Source organism: Agelaius phoeniceus, chromosome 11, assembly GCF_051311805.1.
Source record: "Agelaius phoeniceus isolate bAgePho1 chromosome 11, bAgePho1.hap1, whole genome shotgun sequence".
Lineage (NCBI taxonomy): Eukaryota > Metazoa > Chordata > Aves > Passeriformes > Icteridae > Agelaius > Agelaius phoeniceus.
This window is the reverse complement of record NC_135275.1, coordinates 11,252,559-11,279,848: the sequence shown is the minus strand read 5'-3', so window position 1 is coordinate 11,279,848 and position 27,290 is coordinate 11,252,559. Positions and strand designations below refer to the sequence as shown.

At 44.5% G+C, this 27,290-nt stretch overlaps 1 protein-coding gene across 2 annotated transcripts in view; it reads right to left on the bottom strand.

The window, feature by feature from the left end:
• Positions 1–27,290, bottom strand: part of FLNB (filamin B) — a 71,023-nt gene that overhangs the window by 4,984 nt on the left and 38,749 nt on the right. The window contains exons 17-43 of one of the 2 annotated variants that reach the window (XM_054639890.2): positions 26,671–26,761; positions 26,264–26,433; positions 24,097–24,214; positions 23,155–23,417; positions 21,963–22,560; positions 21,567–21,740; positions 21,025–21,187; positions 20,482–20,642; positions 19,633–19,800; positions 18,018–18,141; positions 17,602–17,758; positions 15,840–16,029; positions 13,772–14,019; positions 11,971–12,045; positions 11,157–11,259; positions 10,131–10,271; positions 8,507–8,635; positions 7,854–8,027; positions 7,542–7,700; positions 6,962–7,165; positions 6,243–6,395; positions 5,799–5,921; positions 4,973–5,239; positions 4,601–4,738; positions 4,395–4,510; positions 2,452–2,584; positions 1,269–1,445 (exon numbers count right to left, since the gene is read on the bottom strand). In XM_054639890.2, coding sequence (XP_054495865.2) covers positions 1,269–1,445; positions 2,452–2,584; positions 4,395–4,510; positions 4,601–4,738; positions 4,973–5,239; positions 5,799–5,921; positions 6,243–6,395; positions 6,962–7,165; positions 7,542–7,700; positions 7,854–8,027; positions 8,507–8,635; positions 10,131–10,271; positions 11,157–11,259; positions 11,971–12,045; positions 13,772–14,019; positions 15,840–16,029; positions 17,602–17,758; positions 18,018–18,141; positions 19,633–19,800; positions 20,482–20,642; positions 21,025–21,187; positions 21,567–21,740; positions 21,963–22,560; positions 23,155–23,417; positions 24,097–24,214; positions 26,264–26,433; positions 26,671–26,761 — 4,717 coding nt within the window. The remainder of the gene's footprint in view (positions 1–1,268; positions 1,446–2,451; positions 2,585–4,394; positions 4,511–4,600; positions 4,739–4,972; positions 5,240–5,798; positions 5,922–6,242; positions 6,396–6,961; positions 7,166–7,541; positions 7,701–7,853; positions 8,028–8,506; positions 8,636–10,130; positions 10,272–11,156; positions 11,260–11,970; positions 12,046–13,771; positions 14,020–15,839; positions 16,030–17,601; positions 17,759–18,017; positions 18,142–19,632; positions 19,801–20,481; positions 20,643–21,024; positions 21,188–21,566; positions 21,741–21,962; positions 22,561–23,154; positions 23,418–24,096; positions 24,215–26,263; positions 26,434–26,670; positions 26,762–27,290) is intronic. The other variant, XM_054639891.2, reaches the window with a different exon arrangement.

The window sequence follows — 27,290 nt, the reverse complement described above, 5'->3', positions numbered from 1 at the left end:
CCTCCCAGGGGGATGGTTCAGGTGCTCAGCCACTCAAACCCCTACACTGGGTCATTGTTCTGAAATGCTGCTCAGCAGCTCCCAGGGCACTGTGCTTTTGGCAGTGGCCAGGATTCAACAACAGGGCACAGAGCAGCTTTGGTGAAATTAAACAGTCTATTTAGATTAAAAACAGCCCCAAGCACCTTTATAGATGAAGAAATATTCCCCTGTCCCTGATGCATCACTGGCTGGTATTAATGAGTGCTTTTGTTTCCACCTATTAAAGGAGCTCAGGCTACATCTTTATTTTATAGAGTGTATCTACATGTTTCCAAAACCAACTGCTTGGCTCCTCCAGAACAGCAGAAGCTTTGACTGAATAACTGCAGTATTTTTTTTTCACAGGGAGAAAAAAAGGTATGAAATGGAATCCACAGGAGACAGCAGTGGATAGACAAAACGAACTAGCTATTCCCTTACACTACAAAAGGAGAAAAAATAATAATTTTACTCTGCTATTTACCTGTGTGTGTGGCCTGAGCAAGAACACAAATAAATCAAAGTGCATACCCTGGAATGTTTTTGTACTTACTAAGGCCACAAATCACAGAAATGAAAAAACAAACCCTAAACCTTACATTCTTGAGTTGAGAACTATCAGATGAGGCAGCCACAGCAGACAACAAGGTGCCAGATTTCCAAGAAGAGACTGTTCATGCTGTATCTGGAGCATGAATAGCACACTACCAACAGAACAACCCACCTTCTCCCTATGGTTTAAATATCATACTGCATTTCACTTGAGATTTCTTAGAGGTGCAAGCACCAAAGGGAAGCTAACAGGGATGGTAACACCCTCATACCCATTTAATTAACACAAGTTAAACAAGATTCCTTCATCTCTAGACAGCCAACTTAGACATCGTGTTCATGTGTGGAAGGGAGCCAGAGCATCTCTGGAGCTCGAGGGACCACCGACGTGGAGCTAAGCTAACCAGCAGAGCTGTAGCCCAGCTGCTAACCAGCAGTTCAGTGAATGCGTGTTGCAGTTGCTGATTTACATAAGTTTTAAGTTTGTTAAGGCTCAGTATAGGCTGCAGACTTGTGAGTGATGGTTATAAGACATGACGAGCATGCTAGAAAGCAAAATTAGCCTGCACTTAGGTCAGCAGAGAATGTGGGTTAGTTCAGCTGCCTTAGCAGGTGAAATCATGTAAAAGTAAGCCTAGAATAGGTTCTGTAGGTCCCCAAGGCCAAGGGCAAGCATTCTGCAGGAGAAGGGTTACCCGTGGTGCCGCTCTCCAGGCCGGATCCGTAGGCTGTGACGAGGGCGGGGTTGCCCGCCTGGCCGGGCTCGCCCACGCGCACCTTGAACGGGCTGCCCACCACGTGGCTGCCGTTGAACTTCACATCGATGGAGTGCACGCCGTTCTCGTGGGGGATGAACCGAACCGCGTATTTATCTGCAACGCAGACAGAAGGGGCTCTGCTGAAAAACCAGAGGCAGCCATCCAACCATAAACCACCGATTAAACCCCACACACAGGGCTGATCAGCAATCCGAGCTTCTGAAAGCCTTTGACATATTTTGGTCCCAGTTTAAATGAACTCAGCTACATGAGCTGCTAAACTCGTATTTGAGCAGGAAAAGGCTGTATTTCTCACAGCTTTTACAGCTTGTGTTTTCACCTTGTTGTCTAGGACCTGATCTCAACTGTCATCTAGTCTGAGGATTATTTGCCTCACTCATGCACTAAACAGGAAAACTGAATCACAGCCCAATCTGTCGGCAGCTGAGGGAGAAGAAAAGCAGCTGGTCAGAGCAAGCCAAATCTTACCAGCCAGCTGAGTGTGCTGCTCTGACACCACACCTTTATCTAATGAAATAATTTAGCAATTTGCTGATATTTCACATTTTTGATTGTGTGTTAACTCAGAGGCGGGACTGATCTCCCCCAGCTGGACAGCTGCTGTTTGTTCATGGTACAGACCATAACTCATACAGACTTCAAGTGAAAAAGAAAAGCTCATTGCTGAAACAGGTGTTGAGCTTTCTGTAGTGTTTGCTTATAGACAGCTTCCTTGACATTTCATGTGAAGGAGTGAGTGTGAGTTAAACATAAACTATTAGTCAACGATTGAAGCATAGCTTTGAGAAATAAACTTCTTCCCTGGTTAAATTCAACAACCACATCATATTTAATTTATTACTAATGTCACTGTACCTTCACTGGCAAGCCAAGACTTAAATACCTCTATCTTAAACAAGCTGGGGCTCAGTCAGTTCATGGAAAAACATGGACATAACCCTGACTGAACAGCTCTTGACACCAAAAGGTCATTTTCCAAGCAGCATGCTCATCCTTGGGACACACTATTCATAAGCCAGAGGAACTGAATTCTCTGTGTGACAGCATGTGTGCTTTGGAGGTCATGCAATTGCTCTGATCATCACCAAGCAGTGCTCACCTGGCTCCAGCTCAGACACATGGCACTCTTCAACAGCTCCGGAGGGGCTGTGGACTTTAGCATCGATCTTGCCCTTTGCCCCATTCAGCCTTATAGCAAAGGATGCTGGCTGATTAACTTTTAATCCAGACTCCTGAGAACACAACAGTCAGATTATCAAATTCAAACTTTCATTTCAGACAGCACAAGATTTGTGGCAGGGAAATAACCACTTCAGCATGAGGGTTTTTTGATTTTAACAAAAGGCATAAAGTTGTGACTTGCATTAACTCTCAAATCAGACACTCTCCCTCTTAGGGGGTGGCTGATTCAGGAGTCACCCACGTTGGCTAGGCTGACTTTTCCCATGGTAAAAGACTGTTTTTGGAAGCCAGACAATTATGTCACATCAAAGAGAGGCAGGTTTACAATACTAGTCACCCATTATCACTGAGGTCAGTCCTTGGTATTCAGGCACTTGACTTAAAGGATGCTTAAGCTATAGCTCCATTTTTCAGCCCATTCATTCATTCCAGATTCATTCAGGGAAAAGCCTCTGATAATCCAAATGTCTGAAAGAGTAATACGCATGTTTATATTTGCCACAAGAGGCTGCATTTAGAACGCCACCACAAGATGTCTCAAACATAAGAAAGTAATTTAAAACATGAAACCAGATGTTGTTGTGCTGTCAGGCCATTGGTGGAAGGTGAGACAGCTCCACAGCTCCACATCTGAGCCACAGTGGTCCTCGACCAGCACAGCCCATGCAGCTATGCAGCAGTAATATCTCACTCTTAACATACTTTACCTCATTTTGTTTTCAACTAAATCCTGAAGAGGGAAATAAATGCAACTGAGTAGAACTGAGGTACAATGTATAAACAAGTCCCTGATGTGGGTTTAGTGGAGGCTGATGCTGCACAATGGACTCCGTTACAGAATACTCAGCTTTATCTGCCTCTCCAGGACTTAACTGAAGTGAGTATTCCTGTCAAAGAGTCTTTAAATGAAACACAAGGCAAACATCAATACCACAGTGACTAATTAACGCCCTTGTAACTCCTCGTTAGAAAAGATACTACCGGATCAGGCTGTCATGGTTCATTTACACAGCCGAGGTGGAGAATTCCTGCAGCCCAGGCAAACTCCTGGGGATCACAGCTGGGACATAACCAAAAAAAGCTTTAACTGAAGCACTAATCACCACTCAAGGAGAACTGAGGTACAGTATATTTAGACACAGATTCTCAGTCTCACATCCAAGCTTCTGGCTTTGGAGATTTCAGTCAGGCCTTTAATGTTACTTGTATTTTAATGCCTGTAACCACACACATACACAAATTACATGGTGAGGTTACCAGATGAGCCCAGACCAGCTACAAAGCTGTGATTCATTCTGAGGTTCACTACCTTTCATGAATCATCTGAGCTGTGACTCTGTGGTTTTGTGGCATCAGCCAGACCTAATCTGTACCCTGACCTCATGGTGGGGCCACCTCTGTCTGCCTGGCCAGGCTGCAGTGATGTCCCAGCTATGCAGCCCTGTGCTACCTCACCCATGGAAATGCAGCTCCTCATGCATGTGCCAAATGAGGAACTTGGTACCAGCATGATCACTGGTGGTTCCCCTCTAAACTTCAGTTCTCCTTGTCCTTCCCCTAGCTAATGGCATGGGAAACATGGCTCCTCTGATGCTATTTCTGGAGCCTGTTATTCCTAATTCCCCAGTGTTATCACCTTTAACACACTCAATTGAGCCTTCTGCCTTCGAACTCTGGCTAAGCCGGAGTTAATCAGGGGCCAGCTGCCAAAAATCTCTCTGGCTGCAAGCTGAGCTTGACAACAAGCACCAACCAAGACAAGGCTATTACTTAGAAGAAAGGACAACCATTTTGGTTTTGGAGAACAAGGACGAAATCAGTCTCTGTGGTAAGTTGTAGAGATGTTTCCTTATGTCTCACCTGAAGACTAGTGACAGTGAGCCTGCGAGCATCATCGGAGGGGGCGATGACAGGAACGAGGTAAGGGCTTTCAGGAATGTGCTCATCATTGAACTTTATGGACACCTCATAGTTGCCTGCAGAGAGAAGAGAAGCAGTGAGTGTTCTTAGTTTCTTTGAAAGTCACAATCAGTGCTGTTTCCATGTGATTTGGTCTCAGTACATACCTGGCTCTTGAACTATATATGATGCACCGCAAGATCCATCTTTATGGTCATCAAAGGTGATTTCTGCTTTACTTGGGCCTTCTACAGCAATAGACAGACCTCCAGCTCCAGCTTCCCGTGTCCATATGCTGAATTCAGCTGTTGAAGCACATGAGAGCAAACACAAGGCTAAGTTTGCTGCTGCTGCTGGGTTGCAGCTTCCTCCTGACAGACTGCAAAGTTCCCCACTTGAGCATATTTGAAGAACGGTAGCTCATCCCATCATCCCAGGAGATAGTGCTCAGCAGTTTCAGAGGCTCCTGTTAGCCCAAACACTGCACTGCAGACCTGCACCCAGCAGATTCTGGAGCCCACTGAGAGCAGAGGACTCACCTGGAACACCTGTCTCTGCACGCTCCAGCCCCGGGCCTCCAGCTCTCACTTTATGGGCTCCTCCCTCGCCCAGTGGCCCCACAGTGAACTGGAAGGGGCTGCCTGGCACTGGCTGCCCTTTGTATTTGACATCCACAGTGTGGACCCCCATTTCTTGTGGCACAAAGCGGACACAGTAGGTGTTTTTGTCACACTCTACAATTTCAGCATCAAAGGTTCTCCCAGAGGGACTGGTTACCTGAGCTGTCATATCAGCACAATCAATTTCTAGCAAGAGAATAAAAAAATGCAGATTAGAAAGTGATAAAGGGTTTTGGAAGCAGGACCTGAGCTCAAGTGATTACTCACTTGAGTTATTCTGTACAAATAACAGAAGAGACACACAGCTACCTGTGTGCTTCTGAGCAGAAAACCTGGCCAGCTGCAGCTTCCCAGGTGCTAGAGAGGCAGATGAAGTGGCTGGATAAGTGCAGCCAGCTAAGCCTGGCCTACATGATTCACAGTTTCCAGAGAGCAGTACAAACATTTAACAGCCAACATGATCTCAAAACCCTGGAGCTAAAGTGAGCTGTGCAGCCCATTCTCCAGCCTCCTGTACACAGAATAAATTAAATTAAGGCCTCACCAGTATTTATTTTTTCATGTATGATCATGGTTATGCTTATTTTTAACTGTTTGAAAAGACACATTACCAGTGTTTCTTCCCTAAGCTATGTTAATATGAGGATGTCCTTACAAAACTTAAGTTTGTATTTTCCCTTTCTCAAGTACCCCATGCTATACAAGAGCAAGTTGTGGTTTTGGGGATAAGGATGTTGTTGCTTACCTGGGATTTTTAGGTTCAGATCACATATGCTTCCTACTGTTGCAACAGAAGGAGCCCGTCTTGTTCGTGTGATGCTCTCCTTAACTCTTCCTTCACCACTTATCTTCACACTGAATGGGCTGCCTGTAAGTATCACAGCAAGTCATTCCTCCTCTGTTTATTACACACACCACTGGGGCAGAAATCAAAACTTCCTCTGACTTGTAGGAGATTATAGGGGAACTTCTATGCCCAACTAAAAGTCAGGCCCAAGTCAAATACATGCATGTAACCAGAACAGTTTTGGATGCTTGCTGCCTGGGCACTTCCTCAGGCACTTCCTCAAATCTTTGGGACTTATGGTCCAAGCCAGATCACACAACCCACCCACAGTTCCAGAGCACTGGTCAGCCAGATAAGACTTCTGTTGTACTAATCAAAAATTTCCCCAACACTTCTGCTTACCTGGAATATGTTCATCTGCAAATTTAGTGGACACAATGTACACACCAGGCACAGTTGGAAAATAGGACACTTTGCAAGTTCCATCTTCCAGATCTTCAGTTTGGATCTCTACCTTGCTGGGTCCTTCAACTGCCAGTGAGATCCCACCATAACCTACAATATAGATAAGTTAGCCTCAGATTCCCAAAGCTCTGCTCTAAATCTGACATAAAATAGTCCAAAGCTATAGCAGGTGCTAGTTAGTAGGTTTGTATCATAATAGGCTCATGGGAGTTGCACAATGCCTTAATGGCACTTCTGTACTCCTAATCAGTCAGAGGCACAGCATGCATCCAGCTCCTAAAATTCTCAGACTATATCCCTTTTTTTAAAAATAATGTTGAAAAGTTATCTACCAAGCTAAAAAGTTATCCAAGGCTCCACATTAAACTAACAGGGAAATAACTATCTTCCTCATTTCCTTCTTGCAATACCAAGTGATACTAGAGCCAGCACCACCTCAGTGACAGTCCCTGTTGGTTGTAACAAAGACATGGGCCAGGACCTTACAAAGCATATTCTAAAATAGCACAGTCTGTGGTTAATAACTGACAGCAATGACTGTGCTTAATGGCAGCTGCTGCTTTGCAGCCTGTGGCCCAGTGGCTGCATGCTGAGGGAGGCAGTGCTCTTGTGTACAGTCAATATACACCTCATGGTCCCTTTGTGAGGGCACTAACCAGCATCTCTCGTGTCTACAATGAAGTCACACATTTCAAAGGTTCGTCCTTCTACCAAGCCACGTCCAAAAACTCTTGCCCGCCTGGCATCCCCGATCTCAGACTGGACCACCATGATTGTCACAGGGCTGTTTGGTACATGGCTCCCATTTTTCTTGATGCTAACCAGATGTTCTCCTACTTCCCGTGGAATAAATGAGATGCCTACAAAGCAGAGAAATGTGAGAAATTTACTGGTTTTATTCATGTTATACTTGATTTATATGTCTTAATCACACCAAGAAATGAAATACTGGAAGAGCAGTCTCTTTACTCATGTTGAAGTGCTGCTCTCAAGTAGACCACAAGGCCATTCATATATGCTAACAAAACCCACTTCAATTGCAACCTGGCACGTCACATGCAAACGAAAACAACAAGAGGCCACTCTTCATACTTTTCTGTCTTTGGACAGCTGTAGCAAACACTATCAACTACTTGGTTCAACAACACTCTTCTGGGAAGGAGCACAGAAGTCAGTCATTTTACAAAGCAAAGCAAACTGGAGTAAAGACTATCACAGTAATCTCTCAGATCTTACCAATGTGGTTATTGGGCAGCCTCTTCAGAAGACAAGGCTCATCACGACCAGATGGGGCTTTAATGCTGGCTGTTAGGAGACTGAGATCAGTCTCATTGATATCCAACATGAAGTCAGCAGCAGAACCAAGCTTAACTTGAGACCGTCTTCTGTTATCATCTGAATACATAAAGAGAAACCAGTCACAAAACATTACAAGGTTAAGTGCAGAAGAAGTCAGAGGACTTGAAATTGCTGCCACAAACCAGGTTCCCCATGGTATCAGAGGTTAATTTTTAATATTAAGTGCTTCCAGAAGTTTAAACTTTATACCTGTGATCTTGGCTGTGAATGGACTGCCTGGAATGTGTTTGTCATTGTATTTTACCAGGATGCTGTAGTTCCCAGGTAGAGTAGGCAGGTATGTGACTGTGCATGTCCCATCTTTGTTATCAATGCAGCTGATCTCTGCTTTTGAAGGCCCTTCAATAGCCAAGTCCAGCCCACCTACGAAAAAAGTAGAGTGGCACTTCTGTAAATCTTTGTGAACACAGGTCCAAAGATTTGGTTCAAAGAGAAATATCCAGTGTCTGGTACTGAAAATGGAGCTTAAATGTGTGTTTTCAAAGGACAGCAGCAAAACCAGCTCAGACCAACCCACTAAGGCTGCAGTTCTATTCAGTCTTTAGATTTCCCAAAAAGTGATTCCACACCCAGTCATCATCCCCTAGATTTAAGCTGCTTTCAGTTTATTTTTAACTGAACAAATAATTTGCACCCAGTACCACAGGGTACATCTACTGCTCTCAGGAAGGGATAATAAACCAGTTTTTACAGCAAGTTACAGCCTGATATTTGCATAAGTCATTTGTGCAACAACACAGAGATTCATAGTTGGACAGATGAATGTAAATCAAAGCCAATGTGCATTACACTACCAAGAAGTTCCTTGTTTAGGGTAGGATAGGTTTCAAGAACTGACTTACCCTCTCCTGCATCTTCTGTGACAATGGTGAAAGTTGCTGGTTTATTTGCAATCCCATAGATGAGGCCAGGCCCATAAGCAGACACACTGCCACTGTTGGGGTAATTGACATAGAACTGCAGAGGGCTCTCTAAAGGGGATAAAAACCAAAAAGAAGCACTTTTAAGGATGAGTGGTCTGGACTACAAGAACTGATACCCATGTTCCTGCACGCCCTTTTCATTATGTGGTATCTGAAAAACCTTACTGTGACTGTAATGCACTTAAAAACCAAATAAACCTCCATTTCCAACCTCAAACGACACTTTTCCACAATTTGTGCCACATCCAATCATGGAAGAGTAAGTGTTACTCTAGTTACCAGAGATAAGCTTAAATGATGTTGTAAAGGGTCTTGTTCACTGCAAGTTTATTTTTAGCACATTAAATCAGAACATGACTCAGAAGCAGGCTTTCAATTCAGGCACTGATTCTGAATTTTAGTAGCACAGAATTAGGAACTAGCACAGCACATTGTCTGACTCAATGAACCTGAACAAGCAAATTTGAAGGGTATCCAAGAATGCATTTGCCAGCCTCAGATTAGCTAAGCTGGTGCACAAGAACAAAAAGCACAGTCACTAACAATCAATAATGGTTTCAAAAAAAGACACAGATAGCTCTTCAGTCCAAAGTTAGATTTTGCAGCTGAGACAGTAAAAAGTTTGATTCATGACAACCTTCAAGAAAGAAACATTGTGGCACATCATCTCTCTAACCCAGCACAGGGTAATGGTGTTAGTGAACCAATACAACAGACAGGTCAGCACTTAGAGGGGTGCTATATCCAAAAAGTGCTGAAGAGACTGAAGCACCACACAGCACTGAGCTCTGCACAAACAGAACCAGCAGTCCCTCTCAGGCAGTGCTGAAGGCATTTTGTCTCATATCTACACATCCCTCTACAGGTCTGCCCCTTTCTGCCCAGCCCCCCAAAGCCAGCATGCCTGGAGAACCACAGGGCAGCCACAGCCTCCAGGCAAGGCAGTGCTTCCACTGGGGAGCTGGGGAAGCAAGGACAAACGAGAAATGGAATGAAATGCAGTGGTTTCTGTTTGTTAAGAAGCAGCCAGGAAGAAAGAAAGATTACAGCATATAAGGCATGTGTGTTTTATTTTATTGCAATCAGATGGAAACAGTAACTATAGTATTTCAACCAATCAGTTCTACCCACAGTTTTGAGATTTTTTGCCAATGCAGTTTTAAGGATAAACACACACTGTAACCAGTAGTTTTGTTGAACACCATGGCAGTAAATTTCAACCTGAAAAACTAGTAGTTAGAAAATTGTATGTTTCTTCTTCATAATAAAATGCCACAAAAGCTAGCTTTCCCAAAACCAAAATCCATTTTAAGCCTGGCTGGTACTATTAAACCACAATGGAAGCTCATTTGTGCTGGCACTTACTCCTTTGCTTTAGTTCTTTCTGGACCGCTTGCAGAGAAAGGGCAGCTGAATGATAAAATATCCTGGGCAGATCTTTCCACAGCATGTATGACTTAGCTACAGAACCTCACCAGGGAGCAGCAGATGCATCAGCAGGACTCTGCCATCAGATCTGCACTGCCTGCTTTGTCAGACTTACCTGGGATGTGATTTCCCATGTACTTTATGTGCATTTCATGCAGCCCAACCTCAGTAGGAGCATATTTCACTGTTACTGTGCCATCTTTATTATCCACGATATCTGGTGTATCCATCTTTCCAGAGGGCATGTGTACTTCACCTACAAAAGGCCACCATGGGAGTTACAAAAGGAGAAGCTGCCTGCTTCCCCTCTCCCACCCACAGAGAATTGTCTAGCCATTTTAAACAAGCATTCTAAATTGTTAAATTCCTTACCCACAGGCACAAATAGGAGACTAATGGGAACACTAACCAGACATGTTTTCTACTTAAGCTACATGAATACAAGGCAGTGGTAGACATCTGGCAAACAGTCCTGTGACCTTACAAACTCTACAAGCAGGGCTGTTTGCTGCAGCCACAGAGCTTTTCACAGCAAGCTGCATAAAAAGCACTTATCTACCTCGTAGCAAGATGCTCCCTCTTCTGCTGCATTTTTGAAAAGGAAAGTTTGACTGTTCCTTCAAGCTGAGACAGGCCAGGGCTTGGGCTGGGATTGCCGAGCTAGAGGGCAGAGGGGACACAGGCCTTGTGTGTAGGAGCTTAGTGCAACCAGGGTGCTACTGGAGCAATGCTCTCAGCTGCCAGACCTGTAGAAGAGGGGTCACCTGCTTTGGAGAAGGTATGTGTACTAGGAATGCTTTATAGCATCTGCAGAAAAGAAATAATGGAGCTTATCAAGGATGCATGTAGCTGCTCCAGAAGGGAAAAAGCATCAATAGGCCCTATAGTGCAGTAGCTCACAGCCCAGCACTGAAGGCCACAGCAACACACTAAGAATCCCCTCACTTAACTTAAACCATTGAAGGGCCATATCCTACTCATCCTCAGCGGGTGCCACTCAATGTGAAATTAAACAGCTATATTGCTGGCAGGATACAAACCTCCCACACACATTGTGGTCTAGACCACCCAGTCTGTTAGCTGCAAACGGATAAACACACTAACAAAAAGCATGAATCTCCCTGAGAGGCACTCCAGGTACCTGTTATTTCTCCTTTCCTTACAGCAAATGGGATAACCATATCAAAGGGCCTGAACCCCATGCCGTTCATGTCTCCAACAGGGACATAAGCTTCTTCTGTAACCTAAAGCAAGCAAAAAGATGGGTCACTTCAAAAGGGCTGGTAGAGCCAAATGAGCACTGAGCAACTCCACTGCAAGCACAAGCAGAAGAGAGTGTGATTATTGCAGCCAGCCAAGGACTGGGCTCCACCAGAGCAGTGTCCGGCCAAGCTCTCCTTTACAACACCACACCGCAGAGCAGAGCAAATCAAACACGGCGCGGAATGGAAGACATGCTGGAAAAAAGGAAGAGATAAAAATGGAACACAAAGGGATGGAAGACAATGTAGTGCACACAAGACCCAAAGTGGCTCCATCTGAAAGGATTTAGTTGCTTAAGGCCTGGAAGAGAAAGTGATTTTTAAATGGGGCAGAATGATTGCAACACAAAATGGACAAAAGAAACAAGTTTCACAATGCGACTCTGAACTCAAGACACTGTGATTTTACTGGGAAAACAAAGCAGTGCACTCAGGGTGCTTTTGCCAACAGCAGACATTTCAGAAGTGGAAGCTGTGGGTGCAATGATCCTCTTCATGTTTACATGAGTTTATTTGGAGACTTCCTTCAAGCAGCAAAGAAAAAACAAGGTCTGGATCCCAAGAACAATTGAAACAATTGATGAAACAGAAAGAATGAACACAATGACCAGAGCAATCAAGCAGTCCCAAGAAGCAGGCTGTCATCTGAAATGGAACACAGATGGGGAGCTGAAAAATGTAAAAATTGTGTACCCAAGGGCGGAATCCGGGCGGGGAAGCGCCCACTGGCTCCTGCGACTGTGCGGCGACATCATCTGCATCTACAGCCTGGGCAGGGGTAGAGGCAGGTTAGTTTTATTAGATGTTATTCTGGCATGGAGGCATTCTCACCTTCCACAGCTCAGAACACACTGCTCCTTCCAGTTCAACACCTTCCTCCCACTGTGTAGCCCTCCCAGTCCTCTTGTCATAGCAAAGACCCGGATCCAGCCCTTATCCGCAGGCACTGGAGGAAGCCACCAGTGGCACAGCAAAGGGACAAAGCCAGTACGTGCATTGTTGCATGCTTGGAAAGCTGTGCCTGAACACTGGTGGAATTGACTATTAGAGTTGCTTTCTTATGGGACTGACGCAGTGAGGGAAGGGAAAGGTTTAAACCTAAGATGGAAGTCCCTGAGTGCTGTGCAGCATGACATGCCAGCTGGGAGGCAGGGGAGCCGGCTGCTGTGGGAAGGCTGCTCTGGTTCATGCACTTGGGTGAATGACCCAGCCCACAGCCAGCCATAGCAGCAAAGCCTTTCTTCTGATTCATAGCTGGGACTGCGTTGTCAAGGCACCAAATGTGTTTTCCTCTGGCGCAGCCGCTCTCCTCACCAAGTGTGCCAAGAGCACGACTTGCAAATTCCCATCTCTCACATTAACCCAACACGAGTGGCTGGGACTGACACCCACGCAGGCAGCTCCCCCAGGCTCAGCCATCCCAGTCCCTCCTGCCCATTTACACCACTGCAAACCACCCTAATGAAATAACCCACTGGAAACTTCTGCATGGATGGACTCCACTGAGAAAACTAATGCAAAACAGAAATGCTGCTGTTTCAGTGTTCTCTGTCCCCAGCTGAGACACCCAAGTCAAACACATAATGTATCAGTCAGCTAGGAAGTGGGAATTTTGGCTGGCCAGGATTGGGCTCCCTGACCTCGAGAGGCATTTCCTGTGGTGAACCTTGAGCAGTGACCAAGGGAGTAGTTTCTCTCAAGGAAATCTTCAGACACCCACAGCAATCTGCCAGGATGACAGGTAGGAAGAGCCAGAGTTGCTGGCCCCAGGGACTTGCCTGTGAGCCCCATCTGGACTCAGTACAGTCCTGTGATTTCAGGGACCAAGATGCACCAGAGGCTGCTCGGGCTGAGATTACAAGACTGAGAATTGTTTTGCCAACACAGAGAGATGCTCTTCACAAGAAGGGCTTCTGTGAGCCCTGAGAGGCACCTGGTCTGCTTCTAAATGGACTGAGGTATTGCTAAATGTGGAGTACTGCACATAGGAAGGAAGATAATTAGAAGGAGGGAAAATTTGGCTATAACAGTTTGACTAGCACTTATAAATAATTTTTAAGTGTGAGCTAACAGTCTGCTTCCCTGGGATCTGTCAGCAGACCGTTCCTTATTTTGGGATCATCTTAATAAAAAGTGAGAGACAGAGAAGGCAGAGCACTGTATCTGACAATGGCCAACATAATTAGTTGTAGAAGCTGATTACAACCACCCTTACATCATTTAGGAAAAGAACTACTTGGTCAGGAAATGAAAAACAAATTTCTTCCGAAAAGCCAAGTCTTCATCCTCTGATGGTTTTTATCCCACTTCACTTAACCATATTGCCTGCTCAAAATAAGCTCTGCAAGGAACAAGGATTCATTAGCTCCTGCTAGTCTAATAAATATCTGAACATTTACACACAGAGTTAACCTATTGCTAAATAAAACAGAGCAGCAGGGACTTGAGTAGGGGGTACTTCTGGAGCAGAACTGGCTAAGCAGAACTGGCTTACCATGACAGTGAAAGGACTGTTGGGAATGTCCACCCCACCAAAGCGGACATAAATCACATAGGTCCCTGGTTTGGCAGCAGTGTAGAAGATATCGTAAGTCCCGTCCTCATTTTCAACAACATCTGCTTCAGCTTCTGTCCCATCTGGCGTGAGGACGGTACACGTCACTTTTCCCTTCCCTGCTGATTTGGCGTCTACCACAAAACCAACCTCCTCACCAGTCTTCACAGTGGGTGCAATTCCAGGACCTACAAGGCAATTTTAGTTACAGAAAGTGTTCACAGGACAGTTTTCCCAGGCAGACTGCCTGTGAGGTGCCTGGGGAACATGGCACCAAGGCACTGGTCCCAGGGAGCCACAGATGTGGTTTTGGGAGCAGATGTAGAACAAGGGACATTTGTACAACTGGTCAGCGCAGTGGTATGCTAGAGCTGGCTACCAGTTCTTCTTCTCCTCTGCAATCAGAGAGGCTGGATGTGAAGAGAGGAAAAAGCTAAGTTTGAAGAAAGCAATGCCTTAACCCATACTCTTATCATCCTACTCCTTTATGCAGAGCCAGAGGCAATTTCTTCTGCCAGCAACTCGGCTGCACTGCTTTAATACAAACCTCTCTGTGAAAGCAGCTATAAAAGGGCACAGTAGCAGCCATGGCCAAACGTTCTCCACCATTATCCACAGAAGATTTTCCACTGTTCTGCCACACATCCCAAAAAAAGAACACCATGCAACAATGCCAAAATTGAAGCAATCAGATCTAGCTTGAAGAACACTGTGTTTAAATGAGAACTATTATGTCTTATTTGCAGTAGTACATATTGAGTACTCCTGCTTCTGATCCTCACTTGTTACCAGGTAAATGGGCTCATTTTCAACTGGCAATGAACCTGCTGGTTTAATATATTGGCAGTATTCCAGCACTTACTCCTACAGTAATTGCATTTCAGCTTTACAGCAGTGAATCAGAAGCACTTCTTGGAAATGGGAAATTTTAGCTGGCATCTGGCAGTAATCTCCATCTCAGTTACTTTCAATAGTTAGTGACTTGAATTACTTCAAAGAGTATCAGATTTACCCATTAAGGCATCTTTTAAACAAATTTTGATGATATCTCTTGTTTTTTTTAATTATATCTCTTTTTTTCTTCCATTGTATCAGAAATCTATTTCTTTTAAAACAACATGATAGCATCCAGCTTATGGACAGGCTTCAGGTGCACTTTAATTGCACAATGCCCAGGTCCAGCACAATGCCCACAGACTCTCACAGGTATACAACAACAGATTAAGTTTCCCTGTTCAATTTGGCCTTGCCTACTTTATTTATTTATTCTACAATCAAAGGACTTAATGTTCAGTGGTATTCTTGTAACTAGTTCGTGCCACTTCTGCTCCCTGCCACAGCCTCCTGGGAGGTGGGAGCACGCCACAGTGACCAGCCCAAAGCCACATGATGAACACCCTGTGTGCTCCTACAGCAAAAAATCTGGAGAGCCCTACACCAAGGCAATGATTTTTTGAGTCATAGTAATATCTTATCTTTAGGTTCTCTTCTTCCCAAAATCCTGTTCAGACCCAGGCCAATCTTGACCACACAGAAAAGCAGCAGAAACCTTCACTAATAACACCTAGCCTGAATAGGCTTTGCATATGACCAGCTATTTACATCCTCAGAATTAATTCTGTTGTAGCTTGCAATGAAAAGCTTCTTGGAATGCTCACTGTGCAAGGAACAAGATGCAGTGGACACACACATATGAGTTATTTTTAAATCAACCTCACTGAAGTTCTCAGCTAGATTTATTGATGCCAAAGTAAGCATCAGACAGTTGCATCTGGCTGTTTATAACAACCCAGGCAGTCTGACAGATTTTGTTAGAGGCTGCAAGAGATCCCTGCTCACCCACAGGGTGGACACTTCTTCATCTTTAGGAACACCCCTTCTGTAAGAGCAGCCAGACTACATGTGTCTCAAGCATGTCTTCTACACCCATCACATCTACTGTGCCATGTTCAGAGGGCAGCCTTACATCCACAAAAAACAACAGCAAAGAGAGGAGTCCAACACTCACCTGTGGCCAAACACTTGCTGGCATCCCCAGCTGGAGAAGCCCGGATCCTGTAGGGAGAGGCCGGGATATCATCTCCCCCATACTTAACGCCAATTGTGTAGCGGCCAGTTTTGTCAGGGACATAGGTGACTGTGTAAGTGCCATCCTTGTTGTCATGAATGTCCACTCTCTTGGGTTTGCCCTCTTGGTCCTGAGGAATGCAAACCAGAAGATTTAAGCACTATGAAGGTTTTGAATTTCTTTAGCTGGACATCAAATCTGTTCACAACCACATTTAGGTGGGTCTCAAACAGACACAGAACTGCAGCTTTTTGAAGTTTAAAAGATAATTTGCTCAAAGACTTTGTAACAAGAACAGAGTATTAGGAGCAGAAAGATATCAGACCACTATAAAATAATCAGAAATATCATTAACTACTCTTTGGTTGATATGAGAATGTTTAGAAGACCAGCAAGCCATTTTAAGGAACTTTATATTAATTGTAAGAAGTTCAAACTTCACTGTCATACTGCTGTTGGAAATTAAGAACATTTCCCTGTTCCCTGAGGCACAAATGGGCAGTCACACTGTGTAGCTCTGTCCTGAGTAAGCACCGGGTAGCCTTGGGCAGCTGCTCCCTGAAAGGTCTGAGGGCAGGGGGAAGCATTACTGGGGTCTGCTATCAGCCCTCCTGCATGAGGCATTCAGCTGCTGGCACACTGCAAAGTCTACAGTTAAAAGCAGGTCTATGCAGCCCCTTCAACTACCATTTCTCATCAGCTGCAAAGCACAAAGCATTTTAGAAAGTCTTCCAAGCCTGCTTATAGGGAATCACATGTTGACTCAATTTTGTATTTTATGACTTAATGCTGCCTGGGGTACAGTATGAGCTGCAAAGGACTTGAGATTTTAGGTACAGCACGAAAGAGCTTACTTCTTTCAGGAAGGCTTGTGAAACATCTGATGTTCAACAGGTCAGAATAAGAAGAAAACAAATGCTGCCAGAAGGATCACCTAATGCACTTCTACCATAAAGGACTTGTAGAACTTGATCTTCAAAGCCCCAGCAAGGCTGGGAGCTCTGATAAGCATTTTGGATCCTTTAAGAGCACACCTGCACACCAGAATTAATGGCAACTGCTTTGGTGCACCTGAGCAGGCATTGAGACAGGACAGGAGCAAGAATGCAGAAGGGCAAGTACAACCAGGCATACCATGACCTAGGCATGCCAGAGCTCAGCTATGTGCTCTATGGTCCACTAACCAGACACCTTTTCACTGAGGCCACAGAGTCCAGGCACCAGACAGTAACAAAGATAAACCAAAACATTCCTGCAGTATCTCCTTAAGTGGCTTATGACTTCTGGCAACCTTGAGGGAGATGTGTGATCGAATTTATCATAATGTGATGCTCAGAGTTGTTGTTACCTCACAGCCTTGCTGAACTCTGTTAGAAGACTGCCTCCATTTCAAATGCCAGTATTTCCATAACCTTAGAAGAAATTACTTATCTCATTTTGGGCATTTGTAGAGTGTAAGGTTAGGCAAGAGCCAAACAGAGCATACCTGATGATTTTATGACAGAAGTTTCACAAAAGCACTCTCAAGAGCTTCACAAATGCAGAGTGCAAGACTTTGCTGTACCAGAGCTTAGTGTCCAGTCAGCAGCCCAGTCTCCAGGACATTGGGTATGTTAGGATGAAGCTGTGGACACTTGTAAAAGGAGAGACTCATGCCCACCTAGAAAACATGTTTCCTGTCCTGCTTGGTTTTGTTACTTACCGTGATCTGTACAGCCAGAAGTCCCTGCCCAGCATCCTTAGCATCCACAGCAAACTCCACAGGCAGGCTGGCTAGAATGCCATAGGAACTGAGCCCTGGACCACTTGCTGTCACCTTACTGGCATCGTATGTAGGAAGCACCTTCACCTTGAAGGGACTAAAAGAGTAAGCCATTATTTTCCCTCCTCCCAAGTCAATGGCTGATAGCTACTGCAGTACATGCTATACAGGCCTCTTACACTGTCTGCTGCAGGTGCAGTGGGCTCAAAACACCACTGAACCCCAAAGTCATGCAAGAAGCTGCACTGGTTAAATAAAAAGGCCCACAGCCAGCCTGTAAATGGTGCTTATGTGCTGGGAGAACACCACTGGATTGTTAAATCTCCAGTTCTGCAAAGTTTCTCTTATCACCTTACCTTCGAGGAATCTCTTCATCAGCGTATTTGACAGTGATCATGTAGGGTCCCTCCTGCATAGGGGTGTACACCACCGTGTGGGTGCCATCTCCATTGTCTACCACATTAACAGGTCCCACAACTCCTAAAAAAGCAATACATTTTTTTCTCAGCTATGCTATTAAAATAGTCATTTGCTGCACAAAGCTAAAGTATGGACTGCTCATTTATAACAAATTTCAATTTTTTTTTTTGATGAAAGCAACAGGCATGGATCAATGATCAGCTTCCCTTATTTTATATTCAAAGCCATTGACTTGAGATAGATTTTTTTATCCACTGCTGTCTGGGCTCCCATCTTCTTGCTGTAAACAAAAGCTAGCATGAAAATACTGGAGAAAGATCTGCCTTTTGGTACAGTCCAGGTCAAGAGCAATTGCTAAAGGTGCATTGAAGATCTTTCAAGACAGAAAATGAGTAATGCTTATAATTGTCTGTACTGTCATTTACAAGATTACTTTGTATTATTGGGATTCATTGGACAGAATTGAGCTCTAAAGCCAGTTGGTGTACAGCATTCACCAGCTGTCTTTCACAATCAGGTGTTTAGAAAGGCAGGCTTGCTGCCTAGGCAAGAACACCCTGCAAGCTGCCAAAGACCTAAGAAAGCAGGATCAATTATTTCAATTTGCATTAAGCTAAATCTACAAAGATTATGTGACATATCAGTTCAGATCAACACACAAAGCAGTCTACAATTACAAGTTGGCTTTAAAACACAGAAAGGATTAGTGGTAAAGCAAGCACAAAAGAAACGTATATAGCTGCCATGCACAGCCTAAAAGCAACACCGTTGGTTTCCCACTCCCTCCTGCAGATGATTCTTGCTGCTGCCAACCGGATTTCCAAGAACCAAAACTGCCAGTAGTTAGTGAGAGTTCAAACCTGTCTCAGTGTCACCCTTTGGACCACCTTTAAAGAAATCCGAAATTGCTTTCAATGGGGAGCGCCATCCCTGGGAATCCGTCTCATCCGCTAGAATTAAACAAGTGTTACCTGCAGGGCACCTGCACAGCAAGACTAACACTCCAGTGGGGGGGCAGCTCTCACCTCCCAGCAAGGTGAGACTTGGAGCCAGCAGGTGCTCACTGACAAGATACTCTGCCACTGAGACACTGCTTTCTAGGTTAATGCAAACACCATTAATGCCATCACTTGAAGGGCCTTGCTGTTCTTTGGGGGCCACTGAGCAATTTCACCATTATTCAGAGACTCCTGCAATCTACTGACCCAGGTTTCCCAAGTCACTGTTCACATGTTAGATTTTGGATTTACTTTTTGATATCTAAAACTTAACACACAATTGTTCACTGGTGATGGTTACACATCACTTCTCCCAGCCCTGAAGATTAGGCTAAAGCCATCAAAGACTCTGTCCAAAGCAGCACTACCTAGGACACAGCTCTCTGTCACAGCATGATGTGGGTCAGCTGCCAAGGGGCACATGACAGATGAACAGGAACAGGGGGAAATGCTCATTCAAGTGGCATCGCCACCTTTGCAGGCTGGGCCAGAACCATGTTACCTGCCCAAACACAGATATGGGCACAGCCAGATGGCATACTTTGGTTCTTACCTCTGGGTCCTGTCACCACCACTTCAAGAGGTGCTATTCCTGCCTTGCTGGTGTCCACAGTGAAGGACTGGGGGATTTTGGCTCGAACAGCTGTACCCAGACCTGGTCCCGCTATCTTCACCTTGCTGGGATCCACAACATCCTTCACAGGAACCTTGAAAGGACTGCCTGGAAGTTGACATGGTAAGTGTTAAACACTACAAGGTTAACAGTAACAGAGAACAAAAGGTCTTCTTTCTCTACCTTTCCTTAGGTTTTTTTATTACTATTCCTCTGTTGCAGGCAGGAATTACAACCCCACAGCCTCCACACTATCCCTCTGCTTCTGCAAAAACCAGAAGTGTAATGATGGTGCCTCTATAGTTTCACAGAATTGGTGTCAACCATCTGTGACCTATCTACTTCTCACACCTCAGGAAAAAAAACAAACATGAAAGAAACCAGAAGTGCAAATGAAGCATCATGGAGGCAATCTATTTCCTTATATCTTACTGTATTCAGTATGTCAACAAAGAGAATGGGAACAACAGGAAACATCCCCTCTTACTGTAGAGCAGGATCTTTAATGCATCCACATACCAAAGGGCTATTTTCCATAACCTAAAGCATTACACACCACTTGAATATAACACCAGTTATTTGTCAAGGGTTAGTATCCCTTTTCCTCTTCCACTCATCTGTACCCATCTGAGCAAATGCCACTGCCTTTTCTGCCTGAATTCTGAGGAAAAGCAGAAAGCCAAAATCACATAACATCCCACAGCACGAGGGAGATGCAGCCAACTGAGAACTCTGAGTCCACAGTTTGACTTCATCCCTCTTCTGAAAGCCCTGAGCAAGAGCTCTTACCAGGAATATGCTCTCCCCCATACGTGATGTTAACATCATAATCTCCCGGAACATAAGGAATATACTCGGCACTGCAGCTCCCATCTTTGTTATCTTTACAGCTGATTTTAGATTCTGAAGGTCCTTCAACAGTTATTCCAAGGCCACCAATTCCTGCCCCCCTGCAAGACAGAAACACATATTGTTAGAATCACCTGCTTCTAAAGCAGCTTTGTAGCCTTCACATGCTCTGGCTGCATTTTCATCCTTTTTGGAAATGTGGTATCCTGACTCCCAATGTTCAGCCTTCAGCACGTGCTGCTACGCAAAGCTGTTCAGCACTGCCTCACTCAAATTTTCCTAGAATTTTCTTCTCAGTAACTATCAACCCCTAATGTCAAATGTTTGCAGAGTAGATGATGAGGTAGCACACACAGTCATCAGCTGGACACGGCTTGGCCTTTTTATAAATATTTGTACTGAGTTTAGCATCCTGCATTGCACACACCACTACAGTCCTCCCCCTCCACCAATACTCCTTCAAGATCAAACAGGCCCCATCACCTGGTGACAACTGAAAAGGCATTGGGCTGATTTGTGAAAGCTTCTGTAAGTCCAGGTCCTTGTGCCTTCACACGCGATGGATGGCAGCCCTCTGTGACATTGACTCTGAAGGGACTATTTGGCACAGGCACACCATCATATGTCACGCTGACTGTGTGTGGACCTGTTAAAAAGAGGCAAACATCTCCTGAATTTCCTAAAAATGCTCATGACTTAACATAGCTCTACAAGATGCTACAGAACTTAAATGTCAGTATATAGATAAGAGTTGCTTCATGCATTTCAGAAGACTTCACAAATGTTTTGTAACTGAGATTCCATCTACAAACTGTTCTTCTAAAGACAAGTTACCATAAAAGCCAGTTCTTCAAGTTAAAATAGAGGTACTTCCTGCAGAATTAGCTCCTCTGCTGGCAGACCTCTTGCAAAGATGCCAACAAGTTACTGGCAGACCTCAGGGGTTTGCCAAATGAAAGTGGTAGAAGAGCTGCTTGCTCTTGGTTTTCCCCTTTCAAGTAAAAGAAAACAAGCCCCGAGGTTACCCTTTTCAAATGGCGTGTACTCCACTAAATATGTTCCATCTGCATTGTCTTGGATGAGACAGTCTGTGGGGGAGCCAGAGGGGCTCGTGATCTGTGTCCTGATGTGCTCGCCACCAGCCTTCGTTAGAGGTCGAGCATCCACAGTGAATTCAGTTGTAGCTTCTCGGAAGACATCTACAGGAAACGTTTTGAAGAGTCACTTCAAGAAGTGCAATATATTCCAACAACAAAACATTTGGTGAAGCAGCATGATAAACAGCTTGTTTGAGAACATGAGACTCCTGTCTGTCCAAGGATCACCACGGAAACACGCACAGCTTTTAGAACTTTCAACATTTAGAATACATGGAAAGGACTGTAAGTCCCACAAATTCTAATAACAACAGTTAGTCTCACCTTTTCCTTCGACTCCTGGCCCAAACACTTTAACTCTGCTTGTGTCCACAGCTGGCTCCACTTTGACCCGGGCTGGGAATTTAGGCACTTGCTCTCCTCCGTATCTCATCTTGATTGTGTACATGCCAGCTGAGAGCGGCACGTAGGTAACGACATAGGTCCCATCTTTGTTATCATCGATCTGCACCTCTGCTTTGGAGCCAGTATCTGACACCATGTCCACCCTCAGGTCCCCGGGCCCTGCTTCCGTGCAGTCGACATTCAGCAGCCCTGCCTCACCTACTTTACCACGCTCCAGACCTGGGCCTGTGGCAATGACTTTAGAGACATCAAACGGCATTTCTATATCTGCCTTAAAGGGCGAACCAGGAATGTGAACTTCTTCAAAGAGGATGTTTACAAAATACTCTCCAGGCTTTGTGGGCAGGTAGGAGACAGAGCAGGTTCCATCGCCGTTGTCCGAACATTCAATTTTAGCTTCACACGGGCCTTCCACTGTCAAACCCAAACCTCCAGTTCCTGCCCCTTTGGTATCTATTGTAAATTGGGCTGGTTTTCCAACAAGGCCCCCTCGAAGACCTGGACCATGAGCTTTTACCTAGAAGAGAATATGCAGTTGAGCTAAATGGCCTTTTCCATGTTACCGCCAGAAGACTTCCTAGTTAGACTTGTTTGTATGTGGGACTCGATTTACAGGCTCTTAAAAATACACAGAAGGCACTGTCTCCTTTGCCACTCAGCCCTACATTTTTACTGTAAAGCTGGTACTTCTCCAAAGAGGAGGCAAGGATATTTATAATCTTATCATAGCTGTTTTTATACAGCCATGGGAAATAAAAAGTGGAAATGTTAAAGTATTTGATAGCTGTACACATGTTTTTCTTGAAATATATTTCCTGGTCTTAATACATGAGAGATGCTTATCAGACAGACTTCTATTAAATTAGGACTGATAGCTAAATTTGCTACATTATGCAGGACATTTGCCATATTTTTGATTAGTTCAACATTTTTATCAAATATAGTGTTACAGGAATGAATTCTACAAGTCACAGAGGCTGCAGAAAGAATTACTGAGCACTCTGAGTAAGGATGTTCCTGGGTATGTTTTGGCCAAGATCAAGCCAAGTCTCACGCAGTAGCCCACAATTCAGGTATCAGTTGCTATTACAGCCCTATTCTGTTCACTCACCTTGGAAGGGTCTGGGGGTAATGTGGCCTCCACAGTGTAGGGGCTCCCTGGGATTGGGTTGCCATCATAACTTACATCCACCACATACAGTCCTTCTTCCCGTGGGATGTATTTTGCAGTGCTGCACTCCTTACCCAGAACTGGCTCCACCAGACATGGCACAGCTTTCCTCATAGGACTGGAAATATTAACCTCCAGTTTACCTTGCCCACCAGCTCCTTTGGTATCAATTACAAATTCCTGATCCTTCCCTACTTCCACTCCTGAAAAAGACAAAACCCATATTATATTACCTACTTAACATCAGACAGCGCTCCAAGGAGTCTCCCATGCACACATCACTGAGGGAGCAGGTACTGGCAGAGCCCTACCCAGTCTGCATACCTCTGTAGGCAAAAAAACCCTCCCAAGCCAAACAACAAAAAAAAACCCAACCAAAACCAAATGCTTTGATTAATTGACATTACAAAGCTACAGGGGAAAACAAGCCTCTAAGGTGTGGTCTGACAGTATCAGAGAGAGGCTCATTTCAGGAAAGCAACAATATCTCACAGCCTTAAAGTTCTTCCACTTTTGGAAAACAAAAAGACTGTATGAATGACACCATGCATTGTAAGAGTTTGATACATTTGAATGGTCATCTAGCCCTTAGGGAAACAGATTTCATCAGCGAGTGCTCTGTTTGCCACAAACAACCAAACCCCAAATACATGTTTTCTCCACATTTCTATATAATCTTAGCAAAAAAGAAAAAACTAAAGAAATCTAAATTGAAATTCTGCCTTCAAGAGGACCACCTAAATAAGTTTGGAGCTGGTTGATCCCCAGCTGTAGCAAGTTAAAAAGGAGATTTGTTTTGCCTTCTCCTGTTCCAGCAGGACATGTTGGCTATCACCCAGACTCCCAAGACCCTTCAGAGGCTTCCAGCCCACAGGTACTTACTGTTTTCAAGTCCATTGACTATAACTTTGCTTAGGTCTAGAGGAGCAGCAACGCCCACTGTGAAAGGGCTTTTAGGGATAGGATCACCACCGTAAGTTACCAGAACCTTCATTGGACCCTAGTGGAGAATTTACATGTTAGTTCAGTTCCTCACTTCACACAGACACAGCAACACCAAAGCAGTACATAACCACATCAACTAATCTATTTTATCTGGCCACAGCCAAACTTTCTGGTCTATGGACACTAAAGCTCACACCACTGCAGCCCTCCTAACTACTAAATGATTTTTATTTAATACAGGAAGAGCAAAAAAGACAGTTGTTTCCAACATATAATTAGACTATATTCAAGCTTCCTGGCAAAGCCTCCAGCTCAGGCTGGCTCCCACCCCCCCTGGTGCTCAGACCTGACAGCTGAATGAATGTCCCACTGCTCCAGACCAGGTATCCCCTTCCACCAAATGGAGAGGCCAAAGCTAAGACTGCAAAGAGGCCATATTATTACAGCATCTGAAATACCAGGGGTTTAAGCTCTACAAGTCAGAAAGATTAATGCTCTTGTGTATTTTGGCTGGAATGCTGCACAGCCACAGCAAGCTCCAGCCCATGATGTGTGTTCCTTTTATTCTCTCCTACCGCAGTCCATATTTTAGCTATATTCACTGTTTGCTTACTTTTCACTCTTGGCTGGTTCTGCTCCCAAGTGAAATAATCATGGATGTTTCATGCAAGCTAGTGAATAGCTTCCATGATTATTTTTGGTTGTTTTTAGAAAACACGTACACGGGTAGCTGTAGCAACACCACGAGATAGATAAGACCAAATAAACAGCATTAAAATAAGGCCGCTCTGCAACTGACGCTGCCCCTCAGGAATTTAACCACCTATTCCATCCTTCCCCTGCTCTGAGGAGTCCACAGTCTCATTCATAAGCTACTGCTTAGGAACCCAAGAAGGACAGGGTCCAGGAAAGACCTATGTGCTCACAGCATGGAGGGACAACAAGGCTACTCTAATTACTGAGCAGTCTATTTTCATCTCTTAACCACTGCTCTCCTGCCACTGCTATCCATGAGCATCTCTTGTAAGCCCACAGCACTTCCATGACCCACGGTACTTCTCCAGTTGGAAGACCCAAGTGGAAAACCTGGTTTGGGCATCCTGGCTTGTTTCACCAGTGATTTTCAGGTGAAGCACAGAAATCTGGTACTGCTCATGAACACATGGAGATATAGAGTACAGAGGAGTGCTCCCTTCTGCATACCAAGCCTGACTAAACAAGCCAAAGCCTCTCCAAACAGGCATGCCAGCCACATCCTGAGATCATGCAACTGCTTTATCAAAAAACAAACGTTAGCTCTACGGTGCTTCCAAGAACTCTGAACCAGCATTATCAGTTAAATAATACTGCAGTTTTCCTTATCAGTTCACTTTTACATAGCTCCAACTCAAGGAAACTGGGCAGATGACCTAGTAGTTCATTTGGTCGTTCAGGAGAACAAGAGTAGCAAAACACTTTCATCTCAGCACCAGAGCACCTATATCCTCAGAAATACGAGATTTGTGCATTCTGGTGTTTAGTGGCCCTTTACAAACATACAAATACAGTGTAAGGAAAAATACTTCTAGTTATTAGGAGCGTCCACTTTCAGCTCTTTAATGGTGCTGCTAGAAAGGCACCAACTTCATCACTTGCCTACTGGGAACTAGTGCAGCTTCACCCAAACTCTTCTTTTTGTCCCTGCTCTGGTTTGCACTCCAGCTCCTTTGACATGAGCAGCTCACAGGCAGCACACCACAACCTCAGCTCTGCAGGACTGCAGCAGCCGGGGCAGCAGTCAGCTCCACTGGGGAGTCTGGGAAGGTTTGCCACCTTCCTTCTTCAACTGATAAGGTATGGAATGATGATGTGAGCTCTGTGCTACTGCATCAGTATCTCTCCTTGCCATAGAAAAGAAAACAGTGGCAAGCTATCAATAACTACACCAGAAAAACTGCATTACTGCTTTCCAACTCCCACTGTACTGCAGGCATTAGGGATTCTGGGGAACAAGAGACCCTGGCAAGTTTTTTCTGCTTTTTCCACTTTGCACTAGGTAGGGAGGTCACTCCACTACAGCAGCACAAGTTGCTCACTCCTGTACCACTACAGGAATTGGACATACCTGCTGTATGGGCGTGTACCTAATAGTGTGGGAATAGTCATAGTTGTCAATGATATCCAGATCCATCACTGCCTCTCCTGGCACTGAACTGCTGAACTGCACATCCAGTGGTGCTTTTCCAGCTCCTTTGGTGAACACAGTGAAGTGTGTTGGTTTGCCACTTTCCACACCTGAAGAAAAATGTTAATTCTTATTTACACACAGCTCACACAGAGAAACTCTCCACAAGAAGCATTCAGTACCAATAAAGCCCAGCCAAGCAAAATATCAAGGGAAAGGCATTGTTTACAACTGCCTGACACCCCACCCTGCTACTATATCCCAGCAATGCTCAGCCAGGCTGTGACCATCCTGCAACAGCTCCTCAGGATCCAGCATTGCTCATACTACATGAACCCAGCTCTCACCAGTTTTGTTCAGCCCAGGTCCTTCAGCTTTCACTTTGCTGGCATCGTGTGAGGGGTCCACCTTAACTCTGAATGGGCTGGCAGGAATTTCCTGCAACAGAAACACAACTCCAAAAATAAGCAGGTCACTCTTCACTAGCCAAAATTAAACAGATAATAGTTTTAAGATAATTCTGCTCTAATTCCAGCATCTTGAGTAAAATTTCACCTTACTTAAACATTGCCTTACTGATTAGTATAACTCAAAATACAGGGCAAAGTTAACAGCTGGAAGTTTCTCTTTCTCTATCTGTTTTTTATTTTTAAGGAAAATTTTTTCCCCTATTTTCCTTGAGAAGACACTTAAGTTTTTTACCTTCAGAAGGCAGCCTTACCCCACCATGGAGACCACATTCATTATGCCAGTCCAGCACATTGTCCCCAACCAATTCCTCTCACTTGCATACATGCAATTATTACAAAAGAAATTTCAATTTTTTACATTGCTATAGAAACAACAATCAAACCAAGTGCATGTGAGCTGATGTAGAAAGAGCCAGCTGTGAACTGGCAAATGCATGATGATCAAAGAGCAGAGAAACAGATTCTTCAGAACTCAGGCTGCAAAATGAAGATTACAA